Here is a 27,584-nt window from a genome sequence, read left to right as displayed (position 1 = left end):
TCATCACCTTCATTCAAATAACCTAACCTTAACTCTAAGGCTGAATTTGGAATTCGGCATAGGAGCGCTGCCATAGGTTGCATGGGGGACAGCGGCGGTTGGGTTCGGTTGTGGGTCGCCGGTACTCGACCCCTAGCTGGTCCTCATGACGGTGGAACAACGACGAGCGGTAGTGGAAGGCCGAACTCAAGCTCATGCTCGAGCTGGTGCAGCGGCGGCCATGGTGCATCACCAGCAAGTCCACCAGCCCCCGACGGCTGCGGAAGGGACCATTGGCCCCATTGTAGGGGAGCGACAGTGGTGGGAAACCATAGCCACCCCGACATAGATATAGCTTCCCACGGTGGTGGCTGTCGGGTTTAGCTACCCGACGATTGTGGCGGCCACCACTGGCTGGCAGTTGGTCTGAGGAAACCAGTCGTGGTAGCCGGTGGTCATGGGAGCACCGGACTTGTGGCCACCAGCCGTGGGTTTGCTGCAGCAATAATCACTATCGTCGACAGTCTACCAGTAGTTGTTGGCATGAACATAGGCCATGTTCCATGTGTGAGTGGATGTGGCGGTTGGGGCCAGTGGGGTCTAGATCTCCGCTGGTGGGAAGCTAAGGTTTTCGGCCCTAGCTTCCACTACATGCGAGGAATATGACTGCAACCCTTGCACTAGAGGCATCTCCAACACAACAGCAGCGGCAGTGGGTACCTGCAATGGTGGAGGGGCCTCCACCGCGGTCGGAGGAGTCGTGGTTGCCTTGGTTTGAGGCTCCTATCCACCACCCTCATAGGTGGAGATTTCAAGCTGCGGTTGGTTGGATTCCGTCATGGCTAGCGGCGTTGGCGGCACAGAGTGGCTACGTTGGGCTAGAAGAACGGCCATCAAGGTTCGGATCGCCTTCTTGACTTCTCAGAACTCTCCGTCAATTCGGCCAAATATTCTTTAAAAAATCTTTTGCCCATGCCGATAGCTCATCGTCAACAGTTGCTCATGGTGGAGGGGACGTCGGAGATATTCCTACAGGAACGAAGATGAGCTCTTGACCCTCCATGGTCGCTCCTTCCTTGTTCATCTTGGATAGCATGCTAACCATCATCCGAGAAACATCGGCTTTGATACCAATATTACAAATTAGATTTAGAACGATTCGTCCGTAGGATGATCTTGATATTTTGAGGGGTAATAACTTTGGAAGTTCTAGATCTAATGGCTTGGAATGAAGTCAATCGGAGATTCGGATAGAAAATTATGATTAAAATAGTATAGTAAGGTCAAAGTAGGGTAGAATAGTAATTAACCAACGTTGCAATGATCGTCAGAGGGTGGTGGACGGCCAAGGGTTGGGGTGGACACCGACGACCACCGCAACATCGGATATTTACCATTCTGACCTATCTCCACTTTTTTATTTTTAGCTTTTTATTCCGACCTCCGATTTAGGTGAAACTAGAGTCATTAGAACCTTAACTCATGAGACTATTACCACCTAAATTTTTATAATTTTCTTATGTTCGGATTAGTCCAAATCTGATTCATAATAATGTATTTTCTTCTAGTCCATTCTTTGTGTTGCATTCTTTTTTAGCTTTACAAAATTTTATTTGTCACTTGGAATATATTTTTCTTGTTGAAGAAAGGAAAGTGGATGTCTCACTTTGATATTTTGATATTTTCTCCTTCTTTGCATTCACAATGAATATTTCAAGAGCTTCATTAGCCTTCAATTAATAAATTCTAATTTCCTTATTCTCATATCTAGGCTTTTCTTAGATTCTACTTGCTCATGCACATGAACTTCGAAAAATTAAATTTTATCAAGGTTTCAGAAATTAAATCATGACAGATGAGAACTTTGGAATCTCGTAGAATTTTCTTTTTTCTTCATAAGTTGCTCTTCCTCATTAATCAACTTGGCTTCTAGTTCATTTATCTTCAAGCTCTTCACCTTTCCTACGAGTTTTAGGTTTGACTTTGCAATTTATAACTCTCTAACAAAGCATGATTGTTGACTCCATTTCGACATCCTCATTATCCTCACTTTCAGCTTGAATATTAAAAAGGGCATCTCGTATGAATAGTTAGTAGATAACAAAAAAGTAGTAAAATTAAGTAATATAATTGCCCGATTCGGAGTAGGATTTATTTTTTGACCAAATTATTAAAATAATCTAATTATCCAAGTCATCCATTAACATAAATTGAATTCATAAATCTCGTGTTATGCGTTAGTACAAATTGAAATTTTGAGTGTTTGAGAGATTCACACCTATTGGGTCTTAATAGATATAGAAAATAGAAAACTAAGACCAAATAGATAAACACACAAAAACACAACCACAAGAGTTTTTTAACGTGGAAAAGTCTCTCCCATCAAAAAGAGGATGAAAACATTCAAATTGGATCAATCTATTTCACTAAGAATTAAAAATAAGATTTAGTTATGAACCCTCTAGACACTCGAATTCATAAGTATTCAGATATATTCTAGCCTACGTCTCTTGCGTACTCCTGCGACAATAAAAATCCTTAGCGTCTAGTTCGAACCGACATAGCATATGCAGACTTTAATGTAGCAGATGCTGAATTTTATTTTATTCTCACTTCAATCTTTGATTTCTTCGCGTGTACTACTTTTTCATTAATAATATCTCTTGTCCATACGTAAAAGTAATTGCACACCATAAATAAATATTTAGTACTCTACTCCATGAATTTATCATTATCGTCAGCTCAGTTGCATCGTTCATTCTGGATTTGGAGAGGTTAGTGATAATATATGCAACCTTTCATTTATTACTAGAGATGGACTTTGAATGGGAAGGTATAGGTTACAAGGCAAGCAGACCTTCAAACCAAACTTAATGACCAGTATTGCAAAAGACGAAGCACAAAGTTTTCTTTCTGTCTATGAGAACCTTTTTCTATCATAATAGCAGAAGTTTATTTGCAATCCACAAGAATCATGACAAATAAGAACCAAGAAAATCCCAAGGATGCCAACTTATTCATTGGTTGCGACAAATTAATCATCTTTAGCTCATCCAGATCTAGTTCACCTTGCTGCAATCTAGTCGAATTTCTCCGTCCGTGGTATTCTTTATCCCGATCCTGCCGAGCTTCGTTATGGCAGTGACAAATGCGTCGTAGAAGGTCGCCTGATTGGAAGCGAACAAGTCGACTGTACCTTTCGACCTTGAGTCGGTGTAGAGGACTTCGTCGGAACCCAGAAGTCCCCTTCCTTGTTGTAGAGCCACGTAGTAACCATTGTCGAAGTTTAGCGGATTTACCGCGTCCAAGAAGACGAAGGAGATCGGGTTGTACTGCTGTGGGCATTGCTGCATCAAGAATGCAGCGAATCCTGGGTCCAGTGAGGGGTCTGTCTTTACAGTTGATGAATAGTTGTAGAGACGGTACCAGAACTTCTCACAATGGGCAACACCAAAGGTATGAGCACCTAAACCAAATATCTCACAAAATAAGTATTCCTTTTTAATTAGATCGATATATATATATATGTTTAGTCATGGATTACTCTATAAGTTTCATATTTTGAATGTATTATGTATGCCTTGTAAAAACCCATGCATGGTTTTTGCGTGCATGGATACCTTCGAAGTTATTTATTTATTGAAGTTAAAACCTTAGTAATTTAATAGGCAAAGAGACATAGATTATTACCTTAATTAAAATAGAATATATGCATATATGCACACACACAAAAAAGAAACTGTATTTCCATCATTTTATAATTAACATGATGGAATATTTATATACAACTGTAAACTAATCATGTTAATTTGAAGGTTATCTATGTACGATCAAATAAAGTTAAAAATTGATGGTGGGTGTACGTACGTGTTTGTCATAGTTGACATAGCATAAATTAATAATTAATAACTAATAACCGACCTGATAGAGCAACCATGTCAGTCTGGGTGAGGTTAAATTTCGCAAACATTGCGTTAAGCTGATCCAAATCGAAGTTGGGATGGGGGAGAACGACACTATCCTTCGTCGAAATCTTGCCGTCAAGTCTCCCGAGCTCGACGGTGTACAGTGGTCCTCCTTTCTGCAGAAACCCATACATATATTATAAGATCATTTGTCTATATTATGATGGATGACGGCGGAGATGAAGTAGTTGGTTCATTAAATTAATGTTTCATTTCGTCGACCTCCTGATGCTATATATATATATATATATATATATATATATACTTACCAAGCTTACAACATCTCTCGCAGCAATGGCCAAAATATCGGCGCAAGAAACCTTGCTATTGCACTGAGGATCACTATCCACAGCGACCTTGGCACTCACGATGGCATTGAAACCCTCCGCTGTAAGCGACATATCGTCGGGGCTGTGCCATTCGTCATCTTGGGTTGGCGATATGAGCATTATGGACGCATCGCAGCCCTGCATATAATTGCACAGAACGATCCATGTAAATAATCATGATAAAAAGAAGCCTACCAAGATACAAAGGATTGCACCATACATATGTATTTATAATGTATGGTGATTAAGAGAGATCACATTAAGCCTCACATTAACGAAGCAATCATGGAAGTAAAGCCGGAGGACGCCAGGGGCGACGATGACACTTTCGCCTGACTTTTGCTTGATGACGTCGTGCACGATTGTCTCGAGATTGGGGCAGATGTTGGCATAGTAACTCGGACTCAGCTGAGCAGTAGCCATAGGTGATATGAAGAGGAAAGTCAGAAGGCAGGAGAGTAGAATGACTTGGAGACCTTCCATGGCTAGCTTCTTCTTCTTCTTCTTCTTCTTCTTATTGTTGATGTGGTTCTGGTGACGAAATTTAATTGCGTTTATATAGAGCTTGGAGAAACAGCTTGCGATTATTTAGTTCAAATGGTTTTACATATTAATTAAAGTTTATCTTACCGTTAGATATGGTCTCAAACATGGAGCTGAGACATTGGTTTTCGGTAATAATTAATACGTTATAGAGAGGCAAAGAATGCGAGGAGTGATCTAAAGAATTAATTATAGGGAAGAACCAGGGTATTTCTGATATGTTAGTATAAACAACCAAAAGTTTGACTTCTTTAAAGAAAGTACATAAATATCATCAATCGATCTAGTCAATGTTTCGCCGTCCTTATGAGATTTACGCTAATATTAGATAATTCCAAAAAATATAAAATATAAAATATAAAAATTAGTATTTTTTAATAGTTAAAAATTTTAGAGCAAGTTAATATTTTTATTAAAATAAGGGTCCTGCTTTTGTATCCTACCAAACTTATCTATCGATCATCTAATAATACAATATTTATCCCTTTAAGTCAGCTTTTTGGACTCATTATGATATTGCAAGCTCAAAATTATACCGTAAGTGATCTGATTAAATAAATAAGTTTAGAACTAAATAGACCTACTTAGGTATATTTTCCAGTGTTTAAACCTATCTAGCTCAAAAACACATATATATTTTGCATCCTTTGCTTTCGCCCACTGAATACGGCAGATGAAAATGAAATAAATATAGAATTTTGACCACTAGCAAATAAATTTTCGGGCATATATTTTACCAGTTTAATTTTATTTCACCTCATATAATTTATTTGTGTTCATTTACCTTTTTATAATTTAGATTAAAATATAACTATTACTCTTTTCATTGTATTTGATTAAATCATAGATCGAATTTAAAAATTCTTATTAGATTCAAAGTTGTAAAGAGTTGAATAAATTTTCTAACACGTTTAAACTAATACTAAGCATATTTCATATAACAAACATATGATAATATTATATATCTTTTATCATCTAAATTTGATTTGTATTGTTCTAGATGTATTCGAAAAATTTAATCTAATTCTCTACAACTTGATTTTTAATAATTATTTTCAAAGTTGATCTATAATTTAATTAAATATGATAAAATAATAACTACTGCACGGTAAAATATAATTCTCCTAATTCGTTTTATAGGGTCGTCCTCTATACAAAATTGGATAAATAAACCATGAACTGCCAACTTAAGCCATTAAGTCAACTCATGCACGGAGAGTTGCGTACTATGGTGTTCTACAGGCTTAGTTGATATGAGATTAAATTAATAAAGAAAGCTTGTGCTCCTCCATATATATATAGTCCATATATTGCAGTAGCTTACAAGGGAAGCTTTGGAGCACATTTTAAAAGGGAGGCACCTTGAGAAGATTGATATGCCTTAGTTAAATGCTTTCTTTCCTGTTGCTTGATCATAACCATTTGAAACGTAAGAGAGCTTTTATTACTAGTTAAATATATGGGGACAATTTTATCTGAACTATCTGAATTATTACTATTTTTTATATATACTCTCTGAATTTTTTTTTCTAAATATCATCATTTTTTTATATACCCTCTGACTTTTTTTTTGAATTACATATACTCTTTGAATTTAAATTTTGGGGGATATCCTGGGAAGGGGAAGGAGAGTAGAAAGACCCGGAGACATTCCATGACATATTCTTATGGTTGAATTGCTTCATGTGTTTATTTGATGTGGTTTCCGTGACGAAACATAGTTTCTTTTATATAGAGCTTGGAGAATCTGACGACAACTTAGCATTAGTTTTAGTATTATTCAAATGGTTTAGAGAGAGAGAGAGAGAGAGAGAGAGGATCCATGGTTTTAGATATTATTGTTTGTCTTACAGTTGGATATGGTCTCAAACATGGAGCTGAGACATTGATTTTCCGTAGTAATTAATATGTTATAGAGAGGCAGAGAATTGTTAGTGTGGTTTCAACACTCCTAAGAATTGATTATAGGGAATAATTAACCAGGGTAATGAACTAATGATATATTACTACTAACAACACTCCTTCGTGTGTCATGGTCGTACCTTTGTATAAATATATTAACGTGTTACGATTTTTTTTTTGGTACTGTTTTTTGAAGTAGTCGATCACTATTCGTAGCTATTATCTTGTCACAAAACACATAGAATATTTGACTCAATGCTTAATCTCTGTATTATAAGTATATTAATTGTTCCCAATAATCAAATATTATATCTGTTTTATATCCAGGGATACTTATGGGTTTGTCGAGGCATCGTTCATATATAAAATTGGGTTGAAACAAAGGAGCAATCTATTACGAAGTGAGAGATTTATTTTATACATAATTATTTTATGTTCACTGGTATTCTAAACTAAGTATGTAATAATTATATTTGATATAATATAAAGTGAAAAAAAAAGATAGGAAAAAATAATTTATCTTTTATGAAATTATGATAAATACACTTTGATTTGATATTAAGCAAATTGATGGGATAGATATTGAGAGTAAATTATTATTTGGGTTAGTGTGTTATATAAAATATAATTTTGGTTTCCATTCACTTCAAGAATAACTTCTTTCTATTCTAAAATCGAACTATTTATTCTAACAACTAATATCATAAAAGCTCTATTTTATAATATAAATATTATTCATCAAAATTATATTTTATGCCAAAAACTAATGTAATTATCGATTTATCCTTAGTATCTATGTTATCAATAGGTATTATATCAAATCACTAATGACTAGCTTCAAAGAGGAGAGAGAATTAATTGTGAAAGAATGACATGTGATTGCGTGTTGTCCAATTAAGGGATAAAATAGTAATCTATTATTATTATTAAATTAAACTAATTTGGTGTAGTGGAGAGAGAGAAATAGGAATTACAGTATCAATATAAGCTTCAGTGGTTATTTAGTTGCTATACTAGTATAATGAGACTTAATCCAAAAAAAGATAATTCTTATTCTGCAAGTGAATAGATATCAGAAAGACAACCATTAAAGTAAAGAGGGCCCCCTTCCCTACCAAGTGAGTGTCCAGCCTTGCAGATTCAGTCCGTGGCCATGCAAAGATCGTCATAGAGAGCTAATAAATCTTTAAGCAAGAATGCAAAACCAAGAGGCTAAGCAAAGTACTAGGGTTAGCCCTCACACTTTGTTCCAAAAGTGGGCGATCCCCATCACTTTGAAGATTAAACAGGAGATAAAGTGATTGAGGCCTGATGAATACTATTTGTATTCAGAATATGACTATTATTTACTATTTGAGAACAATAAAAAAGTTATTCTTGAAATGAATAAGGGTTAAAAATTCTTTTTATTATTGTCACATACATGATCTACTGCGCTATAGAATTAGTCAATTCATCCATTTTAATAAGCGAGAAGTACCAACTAAATTCATATCGTTTGACCCATCTATAATGCTTTAATAGAATTACTATTTCTCACATCTTCCGAGAAGCAAATAAAGTGGGGTTTAGTCTCACTGAGTCCATCTTTGAGATGCCTCAAAGAGTTTTATACCCTTTTGCTTTTCAATAATACTTGCCTTTCGCACAAGGGGAATGTAATCAACTAGTTTAATTTATGTTAATAAAAAAGGGATAATTTCACTTGGACCCTCTTAATTATCACCATTTATACATAAACTTTTTGATTTTACTGCATACACCCCTTAATCCAAAAAGTTATTTGGTTTAGAGGTCCATATAATTACTTTTTTTCTTAGTTCAAGGAGGTATATAGATATTTTTCTTAATTTAGGGGGGTGTGTATGGGTAATAAGAAAGTTTAGAAAATATATGTGTAAAACAGTGAAAGTTTAAGTGGGAGTCTAAGTGGAATTATCTCTAAAAAATTCATGTTGTTTAAGACGTTTTAAGGATTGAATAGAATTTTGTAACCACAAGTTGTGAGGGAATTTTGCGAGGGAATTTTATGTCAATGCTACCTTCTTCTCTTTTTTAGAGAGAAAGACCGTAGTCATCAGTTTTATTCATTTAATCATCAGTACATCCGACACCTGAAGGCGAAGTTAGCTCAACTATAGATCTCTACGAAGTAAGAGCTACATAGGCAAGATTATGAGCTACAAAATTGTTCGCCAAGCTAGTATACAAGACAGTAATAGAAGGAAGTGCTATATGAAGACTATGGCACTCTCTAATCCAAGGCCAAATAATTTATGGTATATCATCCAGTGGAGTAGAGTTGAAAGCATCCACTACTGTTTTGCAATCCTAGAATAATAGAACGCACCCGTTTTGTACATGTTCATGGATGAGGCGGAGACCAGCTAGGAGGGCCTGAGCCTCCCCCTCTAAGGCAAATGCATAAGCTGACAAATAAGTAGTCGTGCCAAGGTAAGCGAGGTTCTAAATTGAAGGTAAATACCTGTTGGCGGTAACAATCTGATTCCAAAGAGTCACAATAAATTCGATCAAAATAATATAAATAACTTACAGATTACAGAATATAAAATTCTGAATAGTCGAGTCTAGTGTTGGACACTATCTCCTTAAGACCAATTCGCCCTCCACCGATTGCTTCTGGAACAGTGGACGTCGGTCTCCCAGGATACAACGACTGTCTTGCACAAGAAAGGAAGCAGCTTTCTAATGCCTTGATTGAACCTGAACTGTGCTGTACTCTCTTTCGGATGCAGACTCGACTCTAGAAGGAATGAACCAAGTTTTCTTCTCTAATGTTATATTTAATTTTGCAGACTAACAGCCTATTTATAGAGGTAAACAGGCTTGACGAAAAGATGCAAAATCACCGAATGGATGCACCAATTCGGGTCAGAAACTAATTTATAGTTACACTGTGAAGGGATGCACCATTTGGGTCGAGTTCAACTAACTAACTGAATTGATTAACTGTTTATCGAAGGGACACACCACTTCGACCCCGAACCAAACCAGATTTGAACCCGTATCAGACAAAAAATTAAAATTGGACTTGACCCGTACGTGCGAACCGAACCCGGCTCAGCCGGGCCGGGCGACGCGCGTGTGTGTGAGTTAAGTTGCATAGTAACCTTTACCCACAAAATAGGTACCCCTTTTAGAGCCCAAAGCCCATAAGAAGTTTGTTACTTATATACCATACTAACATTTCTCAAATATCCAATATGGTACTAAACTTCATTTTCTTTATTTTCTATTGCCATGATACCCACTTTAGAGCCAATTTTCATTCACTTCTCTTCATGGATTTGACTAAGTGAATATTTGACAATAAAGTACACTTTGAGCTAAATTAATTCCACCATTAAACCATCATTAATAATGTGTGGGCCCAACTTAAAACTTAGCTCAAAGTTAATAAAAATTCATGTCAAAAACATGAAATTACTAACAATACCAAGGCTAGTATTTACCCTTTGTTGCCAACTTGTATCCACCCAGCCAAGAGAAGAGAAGTTAACCTTATCGTGCCAGTCATTTTCAAGAACTGTGAGAAGTGTCAGATCCAAACAAAGAGATAGATCTAACAGGAAGAAAATACTGCACAAAATGGATCTGATTAGAAGCTCCACAGGTGTAGCAGATTTGTTAAATAACTCTTCATTTCATTCTTTCCAAAGAGACCACATGATAATGAAAATGGAAGAAAGGACTTTGGGTTCACAATCGAAAGAAAGAGCTATCAACCAATCCGAAAGTGATGAGATGCTTTACCAATGATTTGGCCAAAATTTAAAATATCTTCCTGAATTCTAGTTTTATATTATTTAACCGCTTTATATATCTAACATATATGAAATTACCGGACAAACTATAATTTCGATATAAAAAGACCAACACACCCTTTTTATTCTACTACTAATCAGAAAATTACTTTTAAAATATTTTTTTCTTATACTTGTCTTCTATCTCAATCTTTCTCACTACTACATTTAGAACATTTATAAAATGAGGTAATATAAAGTGCAAAGTGGTTGAAAGTTTTTACGGTTTTGATAGAAAAATATCTTTAGTTTTGGACGGAAAAACCTAATGATCATGCATATAGGTTAGAAATATAAATAGCCTGAGTGGCATAAATGGAAGAGTTTAGGAAGATACTTCTTGAATTTAGCCTAACTATAAAGATTATAGGGGTAAAATATGTTCGCAAACATCTTTGCACACACACATATAAAAACGAGAAATATCCTATTTTAAGGTACTGATTAATACAAGTGAGTGGCTCAGCTCTGCTCATCCCTATTCACTGGTCAAGTTCCAACTCTTTTAAGACTGAGCACAGGTTTGTACAAAATTATCAACTTTGAACCTGTTTGCCCTTTAATTTCTCTCTTTGAAATAGATAATCGTAAAGTGCTCCGATTGTTAGAAATGTATTGTACACGTTCACTTTTATCCGTGCCAGACATTTATTCTCACAGAATCAAAAAGAAATAAATATCTAAGGTTGATTAGTGTATAGATTGAAAAGGTATACTATGCGAGAAACTATTCATCTTAGCAGTAAGTTTTATGGTTCCTTGAATAAAAAGATATAGTTTGTAAAATTATGAATTAAATCCTAAAAGCAATACAAGAATTTTCGAGGTATAAACTATAAGACTTACATAGCATTGCGGTTACTCTCATAAAAACTGGAAATTGTTCATGGGAAAAGCCCAAAGAACCAATTCAGGCTCTGTCAACAAGTTACCAAGTGTCCCACTAAGCTAAAAGTTTGAATTAGCAACCAAGGGTAAGATATTAATCGGTAAAACAGCAATTAGACTTGTCCTTGAGTACCATGGGGGTGGACTGATCAACACCCGTATATTTTGACAAGTCATTTCAAAAATAAGTTCCCTATCGAATCAAAAAAGTCTTACATAGAACACACATAACACTAGTAACAATTAGCCAGTAAAAAGAACACCTCCATCTTATAGGAGAGATGATGCATATAGTTGGAATATTTGTTGCAATAAAATTAGGATGATGTTCTCGAAGCACTTCCCAGACGAGGGAACACTTGTTGCAGCACATGGGGCAGGTTCAACACAATCTCCGCATATGCTGAAAAGATTTAAAAATAAAAAATTTAAAAAAAAAATAAAAAGAGAAAAGCAGAGAAATTGAGAAGGTCAATAACACAAGGCAATCTACTTTCTTGCATAAAAGAAATTAATCTTGAAATCAAACCTTCTGGCAAACTCATTGTTCTCAGTGCATCCTCTGCATATGGAAGACGAGATGGAATAGACTGAGCTACTGCTGTTTCGCTTCCTTTGGCCTCCACTAAAATTTTCTTCGAGGGGTGAATGGGCCATGCCAAAACCCTGATTCGACTTGGAAGAGTTGAAACAAGATCAGCATATCTGAGACTGACAGTCACCTTGCTGCAGCAGAAGGAAAGAGAAAAATCAAATTCAATAAAGCCTAGAAAATCATTTTACTGAGTATAAAACTGTTCATAGTAAAACAGAGCAAGACGATGAAAAGTAAGCACAATATAATTCAGCATGGAATGCTTTCATCTCACATTCAAGATATCTAACAAAACTGAAGTACGAGAAAATGACAAGTTGTCTTCTAAAATAGCAAAGCCATTTCTACAGAACATAGGTGGCTGCTTAAGAATGGCGGCACACCCTTATGGTATATGGGACAAAGGACTGACGGATATACTCTGTCATGGAACCTGAAACAGTAACATAGGAGTATCGCTGATAGTAAAAAATGTGTATTTGGGAAGTAATAATGAATAAGCATCGCCACAAAAATTCATATCCTCATAACTTGATCATGATTCATATAATATGTATTATACGCCATAAAGGTCCCTATTTTTCAAGAAAAAAGTTTCTTTAATACTCTTTTTTGTTCTTTGATGTACTTGATCGCATCCAATCAAGGAACAGTGTCTTCTTGATAAGGAGGAACTTAGCAGCTTTTTTCATTTTTTTTCATTTTTTTCATTTTTTATTTTTGTTAGTAGTGCATATGCAGTATGAGGTTGCATATACAGAAGTACATGCAAGCTACAAATAAGTATATTGAAGTACATTTGAAATATATATCCAAACTATAACTACAAGAAAACAAAAAATAAGTCAGATATCAGCGAAATATAGATTGATTTCCAAGTGCTTAAAATAGCTGGTCTGAGATTTGCTCAAGTAGCCCATATCAACCTAACATCTGCGGCAATAACTGTCAAGATTATGTCCACATTATATGGCTTAACTCTGCCTAGGCCCAATATGGATGTGGTTTATGCCAGGCCGCCAAAAACATCATATGCAATTATGACCTTTAAAGAAAATTAAAAGAAAGATGCCTACTATCAAGCAACTGTCTTAGAGTATATGCATTGCACATAAGAAACCAGAGCTCTGTAGTCATGGGAAAAGTTTAAGATGCAGAATAATCAAAGTATGTCACTCCAAAACAATCCCCATTTGAATATGCAAATAATAATGATATGTAAGATTAAGGTAAATGTTAACATCAAAGACAGTAAATGTAGACTTGTAGAATAGCAGTAATTACATAGCATGCCTCTTTTCAGTCAAATACTAGTTATAAAAGCACTGAAAGCTGCACCTACCAGTCAAAATCTTCCAATACAAATTCAATCAAATTGTATGGAAGACTATGAAATAGCTCTCCAATTTGATTACCATAGAGCTCCTTGATAAGGCGGACCTAATACCCAGAAACAAAAGAAAAAGATATAAATGAGTGAATTGTTTACAAGATGGTACAGAAAATTTTCCATGCAAACTAATAGGACTGCTTTTCATAATTATCCAAACAACAGAAAAAGGAAACCATCATAGGAGAACATCATTAATTGGGATACCTCATAACAAGAACCGAATGAGAAATAATCAGATATGAAATTCATTATGTCCTCATAAGCTTTCAGAATGGTATTAGAATTACCTTTCCCTAAGTATTTGATAGTGGAATGCTGTGGAATGACTGAAAGCAAGCTCGCAAGAGAATGCCATCCAGACAAAGCTATGTTATTAGGATCTCCAGAAAAGATCTAAGATGATGCAAAAAGATGCAACAACACTGTGATCCAGGAGCTAAAAACCTCTGTACAATCACGTTTGAGTCAAGCCTAGTAAGGAACTAAAGATTGTGTTTATTTTTGTCTTTTTATAGTCCCTTTGAGTTATTTCAATGTATTTTCGTAACTTTTGTTTGTGAGCCTGATATATGCGTGATTAAGATGTCCAAGGTCAATTAATTACTAGATGAATAGGTTTTCATGGTACATCTATGTTGACCTATTCAAACTAAAACTGCAAGTTTCTTGAGTTCACTTTCCCTGAAAATAATAAAAAGGAAGTGGATGTCACCTCCTAACAATGGTATGTTGTCTATTTTTAACAAGAAAAGGCTGAGGCTGCTTCTTCCTTTCCCATGTTCTTCCCTGAATAGTAAGGCCCATTGTTCTAAAAAGTGGTAGGCTACCTATAACTCCCCCCCGCAACGCTATTTTGTGGCATTGGAAACTGGTAAATTAGCTCGTGGCGGCCACCATGGATCATCGCGGCCACCATGATGGATTATGCGCTATTATAACCTGTTCAAATTTCCTATTCTCTTTGTAAGTTTTCGTTGCTGGGAGATGAAGTGAAGTGGTTAATTGTAGGAACCAACTCATTTTTTTATTATTTAATTGTAAGAAATAAATTGGAAAGTTACTTCCTCTAAATTATCAAAATTTTCTATTTTTGGCCTAATCCATTTCTCTCCAAAGAAGAGTGGCACTTCCCAACTCTAGTTTGATAGTATACATGTGTTAGGCCTAATCCATTTATCTCCGAAGAAGAGTGGCAATTCTCAACTCTAGTTTGATAGTATACTTTGTTAAAGGATTTTTTGATTATGAATTCATTGAAAACAGAAATTCTTTCAATCCAAAGGTATGGGATTCTCATGGTGCCTGTGTACCTATCCTTTAAAGTTTAGCACTTCAATTATTTGGACAACCTTTCTTATCTTTGTGCTATGAGAGAAATTGAAGCACGTATTCATTCATTCAATTAATGAAAAGAAATAAGATAACTCCAAAATGAGTTGAAGATTTAGTATACATATTAATCTTCGGATTTTATCAAGAAAGTCTCCATAATATTTGGAAGGGGAAAAAATCAAGATGTGGGACATAAGAGAGATGCCTTTGATAATTTCGATCAATGTATCATATTTAATACGTAATATACAATATTTAATATATAAAAAATTAAAAATAATCAAATGTAATATACAATGTTTTAAAAAACTCATGAGACAGGGTGCCTAGGTGAATGGGCAATTCGTGTTGGAGAGAAACACATGTTTAAAACGAGATTGAATAAGACAGCAATTAGCATTTAATCGGTCAAAACGCATCACTGTAGTTTGGGTTTTGGTTATAAGTCATAAGTCATATGACTTATGGATCTGGTTTTAAAAGATCCAAATTCTTTAAAGTAATATACTAGTCCAAGTTCAACACGTGTTTCCCTTTTACCCACCTAACCACAGCAATATGATTTCAATCACCACCAAGAGAGAGCTCTCTCCCAACTTGAGCAAGGCGGCAATAGAACCATAACGACACAACTAGAAAGGTATGCTATTAAGTCACTACCACCCCCCCCCCCCCCCCCCCCCCCCCCCCAAAACACCCTCTTCTCCCTCTCATCTTTTTATTCCGGCATCATTGCGGCGGGTAGCGGCGTTCGTGCTGTGGTATGCCGCCGCCAATCAATGCCAAAGCGAGAACACAATGCCAATTCAACGCCAAAACAAGAATTTGGAAGGTTCGAAGAAAGATCCTATAGCATTAAAGAATACAGAGAAAATTGCTGCATCGCTATCTGATTTAAAAATAAATGAAGAGGAACTATTCCTCTGCTCTAGGTTAACATGGAGAATCATTGAAGATGCCTCCGGTGCAATAGAAGTAATAGCTTCAAGAAGTTCTTAGATTTGCAACATCAAGTGCCTTCTAGTTATAGAAGGTTGGATGATATTGATGAAGCACATTTAAACTCTGAGGATGACACAGATGAGAAAGTTGAAGTGAATCTAGAATTAAATGATAATGGTTCTTATGACAAGATAAGATCAAATGAAGAGCTTCATATTGATCAAGCTGAAGCTTCAGGCTTAGAGTGATAATTATTCTGTCTTTTACTTTTTTATATTTTTATAAATATGGATGTTATGATTTTGTGGTGTTTGATTCTTTATCTTAGTTTATATGGGTGTTATAGACATTATCATTAGATTTTTGAAATAATCTGTTTGATACATTACTAGCACTAAATAAATTTTTATTCTAGGATACATAAATATAGTTTTCTATGGATAAATAGAATACTTTGTATATGTATGGCTGCCTTAACTCTGGGAGCCCGCCTAGACTCCTGCTTTAGTCTTTTAAAACATTGGTAATATACAAAAATTTAATAGTACATTGCACCAATATACTAATTACTAACATGATCACAATTCACAAGTCACAACGATAATAACAAGTTCACACCAAAACAAATAACATGATCAATATTATCATAATCATAATAACAAATTCAAAACTATAACAAATAACATGATTAAAAATTCAAAATTATCACAACCATAACAAATAACATGATCAAAATCATTAAGTTCACAACCATAACAAATAACAAGATCAATATTTTATGTTCACAACCATAAAATAAATGCCCTCTTCTAAGTTCTAATCTTCTTCACAATCTAATTAGCAATTAATTCCTCTGACTTCTAGCATAAGTGCATAATAAATTAGCATTAATTAGCAAACTAATTAACAAAATTTTAAGGACAGTGAAAGAAATTTAGCATTAATAAATAACAAACTAACATTAATAAACAATTAACGAACTAATTAGCATTAATAAACTAATTTTCAGGACAGTCACAACAGTGATCTTTTTCTTCTCTAGCTCTTATTGGATAAAAGATTAACATTAATAAAATAATAAATAATTAGCAAACTAATTACCTATATTACTGTAGTAGAAAACACACAAAATTGAAAATACTACTATAGAGACTAGAGAGAGCAGCTGAGCAGGGAAGAAAGAGAAAGGGAAGAAGAGAAGAAGAAATGGAAGAAGAGGTTGTCGTCACTTGCTAGCGCCAAGAGTGGAAGGGAAGAGAAGAAGATAAAGAAAATAGAGAAGAAAAGCTTACCTATTGGTCGTTGTCGTCGCTAGCTACCACGGCTCGAGAGAGGAGGATCAAGAGAGAGGAAGAGCAATGACTGGTCCGGAAAGGGATTAGGGCAGATCAAGTGAGAGGAGATGGAGTGAGAGAAAAGCTTGGGATTTTTTTTAAAAGTTTCATACCCGCATCCGCATCCATTAGCCCAACCCCACCCGTTTTAAAGCCATAACGGGCCGCTTGAGCCGCCAAGCGCCAAAGCGGCCCACCCCAAGCACCAATGTGGCCTGCCCGCCTTTAGTAGATTACAAAGCTATTTCGCAGGTGACCAGTACGCTGCTCCGCCATAACAGCTGCCTTGCCAAGGATGTTTTTTTAAACATCAATTTTGATGGTGTAGGAATATTAGAAATGACCAATCTCTCTCTTCATGAGCCAGATTTAGAGACTATAGTGTTTACATATGATGAAAATCAGAACGAGGAGACACCGGCTGAAAAATAAAAGATGATTTTTATTTTGTGATGGTTATGTATTGTTACCTATTAATCTCTTTTATCACTTTATAATGGAACTGTGGAACTCTTTATTAGTTGTTATATACTTTTATATATTTTGTGATGTTATGATATTTTTACAGTTTTGTGCACCTATTAGTTTTCATATGAATAGAGTATGCATTTTCATATTTCTATTATAGGTTGGCAATTTATAATTTTTACATATATATAATTTATTTATTGTCGTACATTAGATGCATTTGTATCCTAGTTTTTCAAGATTCGTCATCGTGTCTGTATCGTGTTGTTTCTGTGCTTCATAGATATCAACCCATATTATTTTATTTTGAGTTCTTTGTCTACATGCATACCCATCTAAAATCTCTTATTTATATGTATACTCCTTAAAAATTAATATTTACATGTATCTCCTTTAAAACCCTTGGTTTTTGCATGGATATCTTTCAAGTAAAAAGACAAAAATACCTTTATTCTTATTTTTCATATTCCTTGTAGTTAATGGTATTTATGTCTTTTTTACTTTAAGTACTAAAGATTTTAACTTATAATTGTCAAAAAGTAACTTGAAGGGTATCCGTGCAAAAGCTATGGCTTTAAAGAATGTGCACACAAATATAAAATTTAAAATGGTATACATAAGATGATAAGAATAAGGAACTTTGGAGGGGAATAGATGTGAAAATTTCATTTATTGTCTTTGAAGTTTGAACTTCTACTTTTCAATTCCTTTAACCGAATAATAAAAAGTAAAACTCAAAGTGCCCATCTCACTCTTTCTTGAGTCCCTTGACAAAATATTAGAAAGTGATAATTTTTTATTAGGATGTTACCTAGAAACTTTCAGTTCTCATGATCACTACATTATCCTCACTTCTCGAAAACAAAACATGCGCTTTAGGTAAATATAACAAATACTCCAGTTACGGACTAATTTAAAGAGTATATAATCTACGGTTAATGATACCTTAACAACAACACAATCAAAGCAAGGCTCTTAAATATTCAAAAGTTGAGTTTAATTTAGACTCAAACCTACATATCATATCCACCCTGGATAATATTTGGACTCACTGAACCTATATAAACATGTGTTGTTTGGTCAATCTTAAGTTGTTGAGATCTGTTATACTCAAGGAATTCCAGGACAGCAGTGAAAATGTGAAATAAGCCTGGAATTGGCCTTTTACTCTGGTTTTATCCAGCCCAAAATATTCCCTAACTACTGTAAATAATTTTTGTACTTCATCCTAACAAGCTTTCAGGCGCTTTAATAAAAGATTAATGAGCTGGTTTTTGCAGTACTTATTCCAAAAAATTATTATTATTACCATTTATCAAATAGACTGATTCAAAAGCTATTTCTCACAGTTTACAAAGCCAACAGAACAACCTCATGAAACTTGTTATCAAGCATCAGAAGAACCTTACAACATATTCACATTCCTTAGTGTTCAAATCGCTACACTTAAGAACCATGATTATCAGATATATATATATATATATATATATATTAGGTACAGCTGGAAAACTTTGATATTTGGTACCATTCTTTACAATCCTGACAGCAAATCTTTTTACTAGTCATATAGACATTATGCCAAAATGTCATGTGCAAATATTAGGCAAAAGATTATTTTCATATTGAAGACATGAATAATTGTATCACACATAGTAACAATGGCTGACAACCTCTTAAAAAGGGGGTAAAAGGCACAAGATGCAATAACCTCAATTAGTATTCAAATCTTGCATATGTGTCAAGTGCCATATTTGTCAATATCTAATCTAAATACAGCAGGATAACTTTAATAATCAAGAATTGTTCTTCACAGACCTGACAGCAGACTAGCTATGATCATACTTACAAGTTAATTATGCAATGTAAGAAATCGAAAGCAGTTTCCAACCTACATTGTCCTAAAAGAAGCGGGAGAGGCCAGAAGAAAACAGCAATGCAGAAAGCTGACATGTTCCAGCAAAATATAACAAGAGTCGACCAATAACTTACCTGCTCTCTCCTGTCCACATAAGACTGCAGTATTTCTCCAACATAATCAATGAACTTCTGAAGATTAAAGAACCTACGTTAGCAGGAAGAGATTATTATGAAGAAAGGAAATACAGATATATGTTAGAACCAAACTTACAATTGCATTAGATGATAGGAGGTCACTTTCTGCTTCCCGTATTGGGAGAAAGAAAGGAACAGTATGTTCAATTACAGTCATCTTTTCAAGAAATGATTTGCTTTCAAGTACACAATGGTAAATTTCACAAGGTTCACCTGCAAAATAGTACATATTAATAATTGTAGGTCAGAAATAGGACAACAGCATAGTCACCAGATAATCATGCAGGATATAAGAATTAGTTTTTGACATTTGAGATTTGAAAGATGCATTTGCTATATACTTCTAAATGTATAACTCTAAAATTATAAAGGCCACTTATCAAAAGGTCAATGAGCTTTTTTCTAAGGTATTGAGAACTATCTGGTCACCTGTAATTCCCTCAAACGTTTTATCCTTAGTATAATTTAGCTCGTAAGGGTGGCAGGCATCACATATTAACTATAGTATCATGCCATCCAACGATTGCACCAACCAAACGAAGATAAGTAGATAATCAATGAGAAGATTTCCCTCAACCAAGCCAAGACATACATCCGCCCAAAGATGGTCATGCCTATGGCATGGCCAGCACGAGAAAAGAGGCTCGACGACTGGCCCAGAGGGAGATAAAAAAAGGAGAGAGGAGAGGCAGACTTGTCATGCCACCCTCGTCGTCTCCGCCACCCTCGATGCCTCACCTTCGCACTCCACTGTCTTCACCATGCCCTAGCCACAAGGAAGAAGTCGAGAGGAAGAAGATGACCTAGAACGGGTGGAAAAATATTAAGTTAGCGGATCTAACTTAAGTTATCGATTAACAGATCAAATAAAAACTTGTTAACAGTTTAAACGGTTAACTTAAGTTTTTATTCGACCTGTTTTGGTCATCTTATTCCTCTTGACTTCTTCCTCACGGCTAGGGGCGAGGCATGGGGGATGGCAAGAGTGACAGCGACGGCTTCGCAGTGAAGGTCTCCACTGTTAATTGCCTCTAGGAGCCGCTTCGCAGCAATTCATAGGGGGTGAGAAGAGAGGTCATGCGGCACCCCTCATCCACGTGCCGGTACTATATCGGCATGGCCATTGTTGCATCTGCCTACTTTTATTTCGTAATCATATTGGAAATCCTATACATAGAAGTCCACAACTGTGCACATTTTCTAATAATTTATGGGTGGAAATTTATGAAGAACCTACAAAACCGAAAATTGGCACAATATTAAATTATGTTCTGCTCACTTAAAATGATGCGGTAAAACATCCTACTAGACTGGATGCTAGAAGATAGTACTCTACTTGTTTACCAGTTTATCTTGTTCACCTAGTAACACAATTTGGTTGATCCTGGGCATATTCTTCTCCTACATCAAAGTTCTAAGAACAGTTTCATAGGTGCATCTGTATGAGGGTCTTTATGCAGTCCGTGATTAAAAAATATGTACAGAAAAGATAATTAAGTTTAACCATTGAGTACCTAATTAAAATTGCAGGACTACTACAAAATATTATACATGTCATAGTCAACTTTCAGTAAGATTAGCAGGTAAATAAATTTTCCAACAATAAACTGACAAAATCCAAGAAGATATCAAGCAATTATCTTTAGGACGATGAGAATTTCAGGTACAGCACATTGTCCCTAGTAAAGGTGCATTAGTTTGCCCATCACGTTGTACCTTCCTATTGCATTGCCAAAGATACCCAACAGAAGGGGAATTAATAGCTAGTAACTTAAAAAAGTAAGTTGCACAGGTGATACCTCCATATTTACATAAGTCATTTGAGCCATAGCCACGATAACTATTTCCTTAAATTGGATACTTGGTCTCAAATAGGTATATGTGGACTGGCTAGTTTATGTTTCTTGATCCCTATACTGCAAAGGGTAAATTCAACAAATTTACTCAGCCATCAGAATGGACATTCTTAGTTAAAAAGGTTTTCTTTCCATGATGCCTGAAATCAAATAGTAAAATTACTCCTCGAACCAGAAAAATTTTGCAGCAAGTCCACCGCAAGAATCAGATGCATAAAGCAGATATTTACCCTTCATTAAATTTGTATTCATAAATACTAAATAGCAGCAGCAACAACAACAATAATACAGCAACAATACCAATGATTTACAAATGGTAGATAGGAATATTGTCCTACAATAACATGTTCATAGAAAAGTCAAATTGCAAAATGCAAACTACCAGCATGGAAGCATGATAATTTCAGCTTTCAAAGTGCATTTGACAGAAATTGTTTCTTTTCCTGATGCAATGATTTTCCATGTTTACCCCAATTTGCATGATGTATTGCATCATCAAGCAAACCAAGTGAGACAAAACTCCTGGGAGTGAATAGGACTTTCTAAAATAAATAACTAAGAATAATGATAGCATAATTACCAGCAAATGATGTCTCATACTGAATGCCAATCCTTGCACCTTCTAGACAACATATGACCTGTTAAAGAGGTAAACAAGGTCCAGGGTCAACTAAGAACAATGGTACATATTCCTCTAAACAAAAATCTGCATTGCTATTGTCCACCTATCCATCTTCTCCTAATCATATGTAGAAGTATGCAACCACATGCCTTACTATCAGGAACTGATGGTTCTCAATCAAAACAAAATGCCTCAATGAAAATCCATATCACCTTGTTTTGAATCCTGTAAGTAACTTTTGCATGAAAGTGAGGATCCAATGGAATGTTTGTTTGGCTTGACATTGCCTTTCTATCAGCTTCCATGTGAACCTGGTCTATGAAATCAAACTGACTCATTAGCAACTCAAATAAACATTTGGAATATTATACTTGATGTTAGTTATGGTTTATGAAGAAATATAGTAGAACAAACAGAGTATTGAAAAGATTAGTACCTTCTCACGTATAGTGGCTAATAACCCATCATTCCACTGTTCGCCATCCAAAGATCTCTCTGAAAAATGAAAATAACACAACTTTATTATACATAGTTTATAAAGAAAATTCTTCTAAAAGACAATTATCCATGTTAACAATCAGTGAAAACTAGGAACGATTACACCTTAATTTGCACGAACAAATCAGGTGTATGTAAAGTGCATCTAGTAACGATAGGAACTCTTATGGCTATATTTGTAAAAGTTGGAAAATTGTAAAATACAAGACAACATGACAGTTAATACAGGTTATCTGACATTTAAAAATATCGGCGCAACTGACTTCAAAAGTTACATGTTTGACTGAGGTCTCAATGAAAGAACTAAAAAGATCAAAAGAAAAAAAAAGATAAATAGTAGCCATGATGACCATATGCATATTATTAACTATAATTTTGTCGTAGCTCCACAAATTCATAAGAATAAATGTTATAAGATACCATAGGAACAATAATAGAAAAAGTACCTTCAGTTTGAGCAGCTCGGGCAGCATCAAACTCTTTCTGCAAACGCTCAAAAACCAACTTGTCCGAATCCCTGTGATAGAAGGAAGGCTGAATAACTGATATAAAAGAAAAGACAAAAGAGAACAGAGACCATCATTCAAGAACCTAGTCCTTCCTAAACAACAGAGTATGCATCTCAAATTCAAGAAGATAATAAATATTTCAAAAAAATACACTTTACCCCTTTGTGGTTTGGCTCAATTGCACAAAATATTTATGCACTTTTAACATAAGTACTTTTAACTCCTATGTAATATGGATTAACATGCAATCATTATCTTTTTTTCATCATAATTGACTAAACCACAGGTCGAATTTGAATATCCTCATTAGAAGGTAAAGGTGTAAAAGATTAAATAAGTTTTCCATCACATCTAAAAATAATATCACTCGAATTTCAAATAACAGAGCTATAACAAATATATTGAAAAGATGTATGTTTTTGTTATATTTTTGTCATTTACAATATTATTTTAGATGCGATGAAAATACTTATTCAATCCTATATAACTGTCTTTAATAAGTATCTTCAAATTTAACTTATGATTTGATCAATTATGATGGAAAAAGTAATAATTGCACCTTAGTGCAAGCCATAAAGAGGCTAAGTGCTTATAGAGAGGTTTTGTACAATTGAGCTAAGTCTAAAATACAATTAACCTATATATTAATTCAAATTGAAATAAAACTGAGAACGAAAGGAGATCAAGAGGATGAGATGCTAACAAGTTCTGTGAAACTATATGTGTGTTGTATTCAAAAGAACCCATAGAGGCATTAAGCAAAGTAAATTCACCAAGGAAAAGGTCTCAAAATTTAGAAAGCAGATGTAGACATGTTAGAACATTAGGTACAATACATAGTTTCTCAGAGCTCCACTGAGAATTATCACTGATTAGCAACCAAAGATCCCTAGTTTTCAACATAATTATTGAATTATTACTGCACGGAAAAGTGGAAATCTAATACAACTAGGGCTGGGCCAAGTTGTATCGAAAGGAAAAAAATTTTGTTTTAAGAATAAAGCTTGTTGTTAGGGTGCCTTCGAACGCCAGGGACTCGCATTCAAACATCTACACGCGTTCACACATACAGAGAATGAGTTTTGCGCATTCAAACGGTCACGGGCCTATTCAAATGCACTGCTCGAACGTCTGCACGCGTTCATGAATACAGAGAACGTGTTTTGTGCGTTCGTACATACCGCGGCGAGGATGCTTTGTTTTTAGGAATTTTCTTTGGTTGTTTAGGTCAATCAGGTAGCTTCTAAGTACTATGGAGTGCACTCAAGTTAGATTAGTTTTGGAATGAATCTTCTTTTTCCCTAACTTCCTCTCTCGTGCCCTAACCTTCCCATCGACCCTAGCTGACACCGGCTAGACTCCTTTCCCTCGTTCGTCGCTGCCCTACTTCAACAACTCCTCCTCTCTCCTCATTCTATCTCTCCTCTAACTCGCACGCATCTCCATCTCTACGTTCACCCCACCTTCACCTCCTTCCACCATCATCAAGAGCTACTTTTAATCCAAATACCCAACCTAATCCCTCTTTAATCCAAGAACGTAACAAAATCTCATAGATGAAGTTTCAAGGTTGTTGAGATTGGAAAGTGAGTTGAAGTGCAACCATTTGGACTCTCATTGTAATCACTTGCATAAAATGTCCATTGTTTACTTTTGTCTTCCCCAGTTTTAGGCTAATAGTTAACGTTGTATATTAATATGGCCAGTCAGCCATGAAAGAAGTGAAAACCCGATGTCTGGTGCTTAAATTGGTAAGTGCATATGCTTCCCCAAACCCATAAAATACTGCACATTGTTAAACGTCGGAGCAGCTGTAAAAATTTGGGGCTTGAGCAAGTATTAGCACTGCAATAAGAATCCTGGTCAAAAGACAAGGTCCGAACAGAAGGTAACCCAGCCCAATCATGTTGAAGTGTTTCGAAACAATAGAATTTAAAGATTGCAATTCTATAGACTAGTATCCAACACCTACATGCTTCAGCAATACACGCTCTTAACTCAGTTCTCCAAATATGCTCTAGACATAGATGTGAAATAGAATGGATAACATGAATGTTAGGTACTTAGGCATTAGGAGAATAACTATTGAACTAACAACTACAAGTTGCATCACTCTTCATGATTTCTAATATATTGCAAGATATGTAGTTTATTATGGATTTAGACCACACTGTAGTGACATAGATATGCTAGAAGAAAGTGCCAAGAAACAGATATCAGGTTACATAGAAAAGAGTTTTAGCCAAAAGCCAAGAAAGAAACTTAAACAATACGGAAGGCTAAGAAGTAAGAACCAAATTGATGTGACTGAAGAATCCAAGCACTAAATGTAATGACAAATGGAAGTCAAGTATTTGAGCACAATATCACAAAAAGCATTATGCCAATACATGGCAATCAGTAGGGCTCATGTAATTCAGTGGCTCCCAGATGCATGGTTAGTGTCTTGATTCTACACAAGCTCTTAAAATATCACTGATCAACTTAATACGCCAATAAACCACGTGAACACAAGTAATCCTCATGGTTGAAAATGCATAGTACAAAAATATTCATTCTCTCAAATGTTTATAGTGGTGATGCCCTAATTTGCACAACTATACACCACAAGAAACCTACACTATTAAGCAATGTGTCTCATTGCTTCAACATCAGACGAGAGTTCAAAAGTTAAACCATGAATTTACATTCTGTTTCACTCACAAAACAATAAAAACCATGCCACAGGACTATAGAAGGCAGAGAGAACTAAATGGTGAAAAGGTATTTGACAAATGTTGAGATGTAATCCAGGATGAAAGATTCTCACTCATTGCCTGCTGCCATCTTCCAGTAACAAAAACAGCCAGAATATTTAAGTTACTATTAGGAAAAGTTACAAATCTCAAGTTGTGCTTCTTTTTAGTAAAAAAAAAATGCAAGAAAAAATTACCACCCAGAGAAAAACTAATCAAATATAAATTTGCAATGCAGAAGTTCCTCACGTAATGCAATCAACTTCCCACATCTCACAAACAGATTACCTTGAAAGCCGCTCCTTCAAATCTTCATGCCTTTTAAGAACATTTAATACTGCAATCAGAAAAAGAAATGATTTCCTGAGCTTCAAAACCATATAAAAATAATAAGTCGAGGTGCTTTTTCTTCATGAAGTTCTTTACGTATGATATGATATATAAGAGAAGAGAGAAGTCTTACATCGCGCACGTGTAGTCTCCAGCCTTATATCATCCTCTTGTACAAAATTCTACAGCAGTTAAACTAGCAACCCTTAATATCTGCTTCAGTGGTGAAATTTCTTTGAAACTTAAAAGGAGAAAGATCAAAAGATTCAAATCAGCACAGAGTTGCGTACCACTTCCCCCGTTAGTGCATTTTGACGCCTTCTCAAATGCTCAAGTTGCTGCAACATATGAAATAGTGTGTTCTTATGCAAGATTCTATAGGGATGAAGAACAATTACATTCAAAGCAACTCATGAGATAAGGGAGATTAATTAATTACAGTTTCCCACAAGATAAGGAAAAGCCTCCAAAAGAAAAGAAAAAAGAAAAGATGTGGAAACGAACCTCGGAAGGAGGATTTTTGAGGTCTCTATTGGCGACCTTATCGCCATTAGAGGCGCCCTTGTTGCTCTCCACGGGGATCTTCTCGGCCGACATGAACGAAAATCCAAGAAACACCACACAAAACCCTAAAATATATCTCTCCTTCCCTTCTCGCGAGATATCTTTTGTTTCTCCGACCGCGAGACCCAGGGATGACCGATGTGGTTTTTATTAGAGAGAGATCAGAGAGAAAGCTAAAGATGCTCTTACGACTCATGCATCAAGAAACAGGCCACAGAGAGGGTTTGGGAACTTGTACGAATACTTTGTACGTCGGGTCCGCAAAACCGACCTATCCCAATTTTCTGGCTCTTCCATCGGCCTAGTTGGATACTAAAAAATACCATAGTATTTAGATAATTTGATAGTATTTTAAACTACATCGTAAATATACTATAGAAGTATTTGGCAGGACATTTTGCAATAAAATAATACCACAGTATTAAGCTACGGTAATTCTAGAGCAAAAAAAAATCCATTCAAAAGTTCAGAAGTTTTCTAAACCTCTCCTTTTTTTCATCTATTTTGTTCCACATCTTCTCTACGTCTTTCCTCTTAATAGAAAACTAATTAGAGATGGAGAAGACCATGCCAGAGATCTCACCGAAGATGAAAATACTACCAGTGATAAAGGTCAGTCGTCCCTTCTCTTCTTCTCCGTCTCTTATATATATATATATATATATATCACATGATTATAATAATATGCCCATACCCATGCAATATGTCTATCATATCTATATCTACAACTCACATATATTAATAAAAGAACACATGATATGCATTATTTAAAATTATCAAATCATTTATCCCAATCTTAGAGAGACATAGCCATGAATTATCAATATATGCTCAAAGAGCTATTAATTAGATACGAAACATATGCTAGCACATCATCTCATACATTGAGGCAGGATAAATATTTAATAATAATGTTGCTCGTAC

At 35.3% G+C, this 27,584-nt stretch overlaps 2 protein-coding genes across 2 annotated transcripts; both read right to left on the bottom strand.

The window, feature by feature from the left end:
- Window positions 1–2,772: 2,772 nt before the first annotated feature.
- On the bottom strand, window positions 2,773–4,763 carry LOC140774579 (peroxidase 45-like). Its single transcript, XM_073117620.1, has 4 exons — window positions 4,544–4,763; window positions 4,214–4,411; window positions 3,901–4,060; window positions 2,773–3,445 (listed from the first exon to the last, which is right to left on the bottom strand). The coding sequence occupies exons 1-4, from the start codon at window positions 4,754–4,756 to the stop codon at window positions 3,039–3,041; spliced, it is 978 nt and encodes a 325-aa protein (XP_072973721.1). The 5' UTR covers window positions 4,757–4,763; the 3' UTR covers window positions 2,773–3,038.
- Window positions 4,764–11,372: 6,609 nt separating this feature from the next.
- LOC140773886 (uncharacterized) lies at window positions 11,373–26,862 on the bottom strand. Its single transcript, XM_073116664.1, has 13 exons — window positions 26,601–26,862; window positions 26,387–26,434; window positions 26,230–26,278; window positions 26,055–26,103; window positions 22,969–23,039; window positions 22,461–22,519; window positions 22,237–22,335; window positions 21,983–22,040; window positions 19,623–19,759; window positions 19,484–19,540; window positions 13,368–13,465; window positions 11,960–12,156; window positions 11,373–11,833 (listed from the first exon to the last, which is right to left on the bottom strand). Exons 1-13 carry the CDS (start codon window positions 26,691–26,693, stop codon window positions 11,748–11,750), a joined length of 1,101 nt encoding a protein of 366 aa, XP_072972765.1. The 5' UTR covers window positions 26,694–26,862; the 3' UTR covers window positions 11,373–11,747.
- Window positions 26,863–27,584: the final 722 nt, after the last annotated feature.

This window comes from Typha angustifolia, chromosome 13, assembly GCF_048772165.1.
Source record: "Typha angustifolia cultivar Huaian chromosome 13, ASM4877216v1, whole genome shotgun sequence".
Lineage (NCBI taxonomy): Eukaryota > Viridiplantae > Streptophyta > Magnoliopsida > Poales > Typhaceae > Typha > Typha angustifolia.
This window is presented reverse-complemented; position numbering and strand designations above follow the sequence as displayed.

Coding starts and splice junctions, on each gene's coding strand:
- LOC140773886 (XM_073116664.1), bottom strand. CDS start 26,693: ATGTCGGCCGAGAAGATCCCCGTGGAGAGCAACAAGGGCGCCTCTAAT. Junction 22,336..22,460: donor TAGCCACTATACGTGAGAAG/GTACTAATCTTT, acceptor TTCATAGACCAG/GTTCACATGGAAGCTGATAG. Junction 12,157..13,367: donor GTATTGGAAGATTTTGACTG/GTAGGTGCAGCT, acceptor CTTCTGCTGCAG/CAAGGTGACTGTCAGTCTCA.
- LOC140774579 (XM_073117620.1), bottom strand. CDS start 4,756: ATGGAAGGTCTCCAAGTCATTCTACTCTCCTGCCTTCTGACTTTCCTC. Junction 4,061..4,213: donor CGAGAGATGTTGTAAGCTTG/GTAAGTATATAT, acceptor GGGTTTCTGCAG/AAAGGAGGACCACTGTACAC. Junction 3,446..3,900: donor TGACATGGTTGCTCTATCAG/GTCGGTTATTAG, acceptor TATTTGGTTTAG/GTGCTCATACCTTTGGTGTT.